Genomic DNA, 7,296 nt, shown 5'->3' on the forward strand with positions numbered 1-7,296 from the left:
TATTTTTCTAGATAATTATATCGATGCATTTATGATGAATACTTGTATGTTGTATGTAGTTAAAAATTCAATTCTAACTTCTAAAACGAAAGTATGTGACATCTTTCATTTTCTCTTTCTTTTTTCTTTCTTTCTTATTAAATATCGTCATAGTTGTAAACTTCATGAAAAGTTTCATTGACACCATTAAATATTTTGAATTTTTATAAAATGATTATTTATTTAAAGTGATTATTATAAACGATTAAGAATATCTTCTGAATATTACTATCTAATAAATGTGAATAAGCAAATAATAGGGTTGCTTTCAAATTAGGCCCATTAGGATATTTTATAAAATATTATTTTTTTAGTATAATTTAGGGAAAATGCATAAGTACCCCCCAGCCTATGCCCGAAATCCCAGAGACACACCTAACCTTTACTAAGGTCCTATTACCCCCCCGAACTTAATTTATCTATAATATTCTACCCCTTTTCTGCCTACGTGGCACTATTTTGAAAAAAATGTCAACATGCACTGGGCCCACAAAGATAGTGCCACGTAGGCCAAAAAGGGGTAGATTAATACATGTAAAATAAGTTCGGGGGGGTAATAGGACCTTAGTAAAGGTTGGGTGTGTCTCTGGGATTTCGGGTATAGGCTGGGGGGGTACTTATGCATTTTCCCTATAATTTATATAAATCTCATAGTGTTAAGAGCTAATTACATTATTTTCTTATTTTTTTCCAAATTACAAAAATTACTTAAAATTTTATGAATTTCGGATACATATATCACTGGACTTCCGGATACATTAGCGGACATCCGGATACATAGGGGAGGGATGTATCCAAGAGCAGAGATATGTATCAGAAAGAGGATAATGATGTATCAAAGAGGGGATAGGACATCCGGATACATAGGGGAGGGATGTATCAGCGAGAGGGAAGTCATGTATACGCGAGGGAATTTTTGAAATTTTCTTAAATGATAGGAATTTTTAGAGATTATGATAAAATAAGATATGTATTTAGGTAATTTTTTCCTTTTAGTAAAGTGATTATTATAAAAGATTCATATTTTTGATAGAGTATTACTCTATCTTATCAAAATTTTAAAAAAGGAGAGTACAAAAGGACTTGAAAAGAACAAAATAATATGAGTATTGGCGAAGAGAATGTAAAACGACAAAATAATATTTTCTTGATTTCTTCTTTTTGAATTAGGTTAAAGAGAATAAAATGATATAATTCTTTTTTAAAAAAATATACCTATCATAAATAATAGAGCGCCAATTTATGCCTTATTTATCAAAGCATAGAGTCAGTCCTGACGTTTAGAAGAACTCCTCTTGAATTGCCTCCCTCCTTGCATGTATTTGTTGATTTGTTTCAAATACTATAATTTGATAATAAAAAAATGTTACTCCCTCTGTCTCATTTTATGTGCTACTGTTCGAATTTCAAGAGTCAAACAAGTTTTGTAGGTTTTTCATAGATCTTTGGGAAAATGCATAAGTACCCCCCAGCCTATACTCAAAATCCCAGAGACACGCTTAACCTTTACTAAGGTCCTATTACCCCCCCGAACTTATTTTATATGTAATATTCTACCCCTTTTTGGCCTACGTGGCACAATCTTGTGGGCCCAGCGCATGTTGACATTTTTTTCAAGGATAGTGCCACGTAGGCCGAAAAGGGGTAGAATATTATAGATAAATTAAGTTCGGGGGGGTAATAGGACCTTAGTAAAGGTTAGGTGTGTCTCTGGGATTTCGGGCATAGGCTGGGGGGGTACTTATGCATTTTCCCTAGATCTTTTGAACATTTTAAATTATCAATTATTTGTGACGTATAGTACTTTTTTTTACGTAGTTTACATATATAAAAATTTATTTCAAAAAATTTAAAGATTTCATGCGCAAATTGTTGATCAGACTTAAATTATTTGACTCTCAAATAATGAAAAATGCCGCATAAATTGAAACAGAGGGAGTACTATATTAAGTAAAACAGTAATTGTATTACTACAGTTTGGTGACAAAAATAATTGTATGACAGAAAAGACCAATTCCAGTTCATCATCAAGTATATATATTTTTGGTACACTTTGGTGTCGTTCATTGCATAATTTTATTATGTCATTGCACATGTTGGCAATAACAATAGGAAGCAGCCAACACACTCTAAACTGAATCATGTGTTAGGTAAAATTAGGATTCCTTTTTCTTTCCTTGTTTATTCTTCACTAGATTTAAAAAATAATAATTGATAATTATGGTAATAGGATCAATTTATACGCATCTCGATTAATTCCATAAGATATTTATTATCTTCTGCTAGCAACAGATACCAAGTAAGTATATCATTAGATTAAAATTTTCTTTTGGCGTTATCAACTTAATTTCAACATTGTGTGATGATCCTACTTTTTCCTTTCCCTCTCCCAACTAGCAAAATCGGGACGGAGCTAGTAAAAGCTCAATGATTAATTTCCTTTAACTTATTGGTATGTTTAATTTCCTTAATGAAAATTTTTGTTCCGCCCCAATAATTTTCTTCTGTCATTGCACATGTTGGCAGTAAAAAGTTTGTATATACAATAGAAAGAAGCCAACAAACTTTGTAGGGCATGTTGATCCAAATTGGACACAGTCAACTCTGTCAACAAACTATAAGAACCACATATTTACAACATGATTTTCACAATATCCTTTCTCAAATCTTAATTTGCCAATTCATTGAGAAGTTGCAAAAGATGAGTACTAGTCACAAAGCTCACTGTTTGATTTTGCCATATCCAGTCCAAGGTCATATCAACCCAATGCTCCAATTCTCCAAACGTTTACAATCCAAACGTGTCAAAATCACTATAGCACCCACGAAATCCTTCTTAAAAAACATGAAAGAATTGCCAACTTCAGTGTCAATCGAGGCCATATCTGATGGCTACGACGATGATGGCATCAACCAAGCAAAAACATACGAGGCCTACCTAACACGATTCAAAGAAGTTGGCTCGGATACTCTGTCTCAGCTTATTCAAAAACTGGCAAATAGTGGATGCCCTGTAAATTGCATAGTATATGATCCATTCCTCCCTTGGGCTGTTGAAGTTGCAAAGAATTTTGGATTAGTAAGTGCTGCATTTTTCACACAAAATTGTGCTGTGGATAACATTTATTACCATGTTTATAAAGAGGTAATAAAACTTCCACCTACTCAACATGATGCAAAAATATTAATTCCTGGATTATCATGTACAATTGAGAGTTCAGATGTGCCTAGTTTTGAGTCAAGTCCTGAATCAGATAAATTAGTTGAACTATTGGTGAATCAATTCTCAAATCTTGAGAAAACTGATTGGGTACTAATCAACAGCTTTTATGAATTGGAGAAAGAGGTAAGAGATATACTCTTCAACTTTTGTTCTTTTCTATGTTTTGTTCACTACTAGAAAGTCACTATTTTCCATTTAAAAGATAAGTATTACCTAATAAAAATTGCAACTCAACTACTATTTTCCATTTAAAAGAGAATATTCATGCATCTAATTGTATACATGTAGGTAATTGATTGGATGTCCAAGATATATCCAATAAAGACAATTGGACCAACAATACCATCAATGTACTTAGACAAGAGACTACATGATGACAAAGAGTATGGCCTTAGTATCTTCAAACCAATGACAAATGAATGCCTAAATTGGTTAAATCATCAACCAATTAGCTCAGTGTTGTATGTATCATTTGGAAGTTTAGCCAAATTAGAAAGTGAGCAAATGGAAGAATTGGCATGGGGTTTGAAGAATAGCAACAAGAGGTTCTTGTGGGTAGTTAGGTCCTCTGAAGAACCCAAACTTCCTAAGAACTTTTTAGAGGAATTAACAAGTGAAAAAGGTTTAGTGGTGTCATGGTGTCCACAATTACAAGTGTTGGAACATGAATCGATAGGGTGTTTTCTGACGCATTGTGGGTGGAATTCGACTCTGGAAGCAATTTGTTTGGGAGTGCCAATGGTGATAATGCCACAATGGTCAGATCAGCCCACAAATACAAAGCTTGTGCAAGATGTTTGGGAGATGGGAGTTAGAGCCAAACAAGATGACAAAGGGATAGTTAGAAGAGATGTTATACAAAAATGTATAAAGCTAGTGATGGAAGAAGATAAAGGAAAAGTGGTTAGGGAAAATGCAAAGAAATGGAAGGAATTGGCTAGGAATGCTGTGGACGAAGGTGGAAGTTCAGATAAAAACATTGAAGAATTTGTTTCCAAGTTGGTTACTATTTCTCCTAAGTAGAAAAATAAACAAGCGTATTTTGCTTAATTGTAATATTCTCTATTGATGGTATAAATTGATGGTCAATGGGTCATTTCCTGCCTATTTGCTAAGACTATTTCCTGCCTATTTGCTAAGACTATGGTATAAATTGATGATAGGTAAATAATTATTTTATTGTTTTTGCAATCAAGATGACTGTGATGAACTTTGTAGTTTAGTAACTCATTTGAAGCATTCATATATTGGTTGATATACAATAGAAAGAAGTATTCAACAATATATATGTTGGTATAAATTTCTTATGTCATTGCACATGTTTGCAATAAAAACTTGGTATCAATAATAGGCAGAAAAAGCCAAAACACACTTCAAGTCTATCCACTAACTATAAGAACCACATGATTTTTCTCATCCTATCTATCAACTCTTTCATTGAGAAGTTGCAAAATAAAAAATGACTACTCACAAAGCTCATTGCTTGATCTTGCCATTTCCAGGCCAAGGTCATATCAACCCAATGCTCCAATTCTCCAAACGTTTACAATCCAAACGTGTTAAAATCACTATAGCAACCACAAAATACTTCTTGAAAACAATGCAAGAATTGCCAACTTCAGTATCAATTGAGGCCATATCTGATGGCTACGATGATGGTGGTTTCCACCAAGCAGAAACTTTCGTAGCCTACATAACACGATTCAAAGAAGTTGGCTCGGATACTCTGTCTCATCTTATTCAAAAATTAGCAAATAGTGGATGTCCTGTAAATTGCATAGTATATGATCCATTCCTTCCTTGGGCTGTTGAAGTGGCAAAGAATTTTGGATTAATTAGTGCTGCATTTTTCACACAAAATTGTGCAGTGGATAATATTTATTACCATGTACATAAAGGGGTAATAAAACTTCCACCTACTCAAAATGATGAAGAAATATTAATTCCTGGATTTTCAAGTCCGATCGATGCATCAGATGTACCTTCTTTTGTTATTAGTCCTGAAGTAGAAAGAATAATTGAAATGTTAGGAAATCAATTCTCAAATCTTGACAAAGTTGATTGGGTTCTAATCAACAGCTTCTATGAGTTGGAGAAAGAGGTAACATATATACTATTGTCGTTCTGTTTCTGCTTTGCGTTCTTAGCTATTGAAGTGAAGTTATATAAGAAATGAACTGACAAAGCATATGTTCATGAAGGTTGTTGTAGTTTTCGTATTTACAAGAAAAACATTTCTCCTGATTTCGTATTAGTGCTCCACCATAAGCTACTTATGTAGTTACTAGGGGCAGAGTCAGGTGGGAGAATGGGGTTCATCCAAACTGAAAAATTACACTATATATTTTGGAATTTGCTTAGTAAAAATTCTGCTTCCGCCACGAATAGTAGAGAAAACATAGAAGGAATTAAACCATATGGTAGCTAAGTTATTGTTCAAATTATTCAAATAGTTACATGAAATCTTATTCTATTTTTGTTATTTGACATGTAGGTAATTGATTATATGTCCAAGATATATCCAATAAAGACAATTGGACCAACAATACCATCAATGTACTTAGACAAGAGACTACATGAAGACAAAGAGTATGGCCTTAGTGTCTTCAAACCAATGACAAATGAATGCCTAAATTGGTTAAACCATCAACCAATTAACTCAGTGGTGTATGTATCATTTGGAAGTATAACCAACTTAGAAACTGAGCAAATGGAAGAATTAGCATGGGGTTTGAAGAATTGCAACAACATCTTCTTATGGGTTGTTAGGTCTACTGAAGAATCCAAACTTCCCAAGAACTTTTTAGAGGAATTAACAATTGAAAAAGGACTAGTGGTGTCATGGTGTCCACAATTACAAGTGTTGGAACATGAATCGTTTGGATGTTTTCTGACGCACTGTGGGTGGAATTCGATTCTGGAAGCAATTAGTTTGGGAGTGCCAATGGTGACAATGCCACAATGGTCAGATCAACCAACAAATGCAAAGCTTGTGAAAGATGTTTGGGAAATGGGAGTTAAAGCCAAACAAGATGAAAAAGGGATAGTTAGAAGAGAAGTTATAGAAGAATGTATAAAATTAGTGATGGAAGAAGAGAAAGGAAAATTAATTAGGGAAAATGCAAACAAATGGAAGGAAATGGCTAGAAATGCTGTGGATGAAGGAGGAAGTTCAGATAAAAATATTGAAGAATTTGTTTCCAAGTTGATGACTATTTCTCCTAAGTAGGAAATTTGACTTGAATCTTCCTTTATTTTCTACCTTTCCCCTATTTTTGTGGAAGGCTAAGGCAATTTGGCTATTTATGTAATAAGCTATAACTGTATTAGTGTTTGAATTCTTTTTTTTAATTATTTGCATTCTAGCTTTAATTCTTAGACACTGATCTTTTTGTTTTATCACTTCATCTATCAAATTACTCTAGCTGAATAACATGTTATAACAGATCAAAGTACAATAATAAGTATAGAAAGTTAAACTACCAACATATATTGATTGAACTCTTATAATGAAATTCAGCTTAAATTTTATAAAAATGACGATGAACAAATAACATTGGACCACTAGGCTATACCCTTGACTGTCTAACATTTTCTTCAAAAAGTTTTGATTGGTCAAATTATTTTGAAAATTAATTTTTCAGGAAAACTATTTCTTTCGTTTATTTTACTTGTTGATTATTCTTCTTCTAAATTTGTTTTTAATTAAAATTTTATTTTCTTTTTTCCAACCCATGTCTAGTAAAATGGGCCGTGTACGGGTTATTTGTAGTATAAGGCCCAATAATAACCAAAATTGGGCCTACCCAATTTTTTCACCAGAAAACCAACAACTTTTGCGTCAGATCTAAGATAATTCACCGTCGTCTTCATACTTCTCAACCGAAAAAAGGGAAATTATATATATATGTATATATATATATATTCAGAGCAAAAAATAATTGAAATTTCATACAAATTGCTATTCAGATTTCATTATAGAAATTCGAAAGGTAATCGAATCGTATATTTCATTTCATTTTTCTGTATTTGAA

General features: G+C 32.9%; 2 protein-coding genes across 2 annotated transcripts; both read left to right on the forward strand.

The window, feature by feature from the left end:
• Window positions 1-2,656: 2,656 nt before the first annotated feature.
• Window positions 2,657-4,383, forward strand: LOC125852409 (UDP-glycosyltransferase 74G1-like). The gene is made up of 2 exons (XM_049532146.1): window positions 2,657-3,385; window positions 3,551-4,383. Exons 1-2 carry the CDS (start codon window positions 2,741-2,743, stop codon window positions 4,283-4,285), a joined length of 1,380 nt encoding a protein of 459 aa, XP_049388103.1. The 5' UTR covers window positions 2,657-2,740; the 3' UTR covers window positions 4,286-4,383.
• A 260-nt stretch (window positions 4,384-4,643) lies between these two features.
• On the forward strand, window positions 4,644-6,621 carry LOC125852410 (UDP-glycosyltransferase 74G1-like). The gene is made up of 2 exons (XM_049532147.1): window positions 4,644-5,363; window positions 5,757-6,621. Exons 1-2 carry the CDS (start codon window positions 4,722-4,724, stop codon window positions 6,489-6,491), a joined length of 1,377 nt encoding a protein of 458 aa, XP_049388104.1. The 5' UTR covers window positions 4,644-4,721; the 3' UTR covers window positions 6,492-6,621.
• The last annotated feature ends 675 nt before the right edge of the window (window positions 6,622-7,296 follow it).

Source organism: Solanum stenotomum, unplaced genomic scaffold (genome assembly GCF_019186545.1).
Source record: "Solanum stenotomum isolate F172 unplaced genomic scaffold, ASM1918654v1 scaffold34899, whole genome shotgun sequence".
In the NCBI taxonomy this organism is placed as follows: Eukaryota; Viridiplantae; Streptophyta; class Magnoliopsida; order Solanales; family Solanaceae; genus Solanum; species Solanum stenotomum.

Bases quoted from the DNA above. Each gene is read 5' to 3' on its own strand.
- LOC125852409 (XM_049532146.1), top strand. From the start codon at position 2,741: ATGAGTACTAGTCACAAAGCTCACTGTTTGATTTTGCCATATCCAGTC. The intron at 3,386-3,550 runs GTAAGAGATATA...GTATACATGTAG, and splicing joins TTTATGAATTGGAGAAAGAG to GTAATTGATTGGATGTCCAA.
- LOC125852410 (XM_049532147.1), top strand. From the start codon at position 4,722: ATGACTACTCACAAAGCTCATTGCTTGATCTTGCCATTTCCAGGCCAA. The intron at 5,364-5,756 runs GTAACATATATA...TTTGACATGTAG, and splicing joins TCTATGAGTTGGAGAAAGAG to GTAATTGATTATATGTCCAA.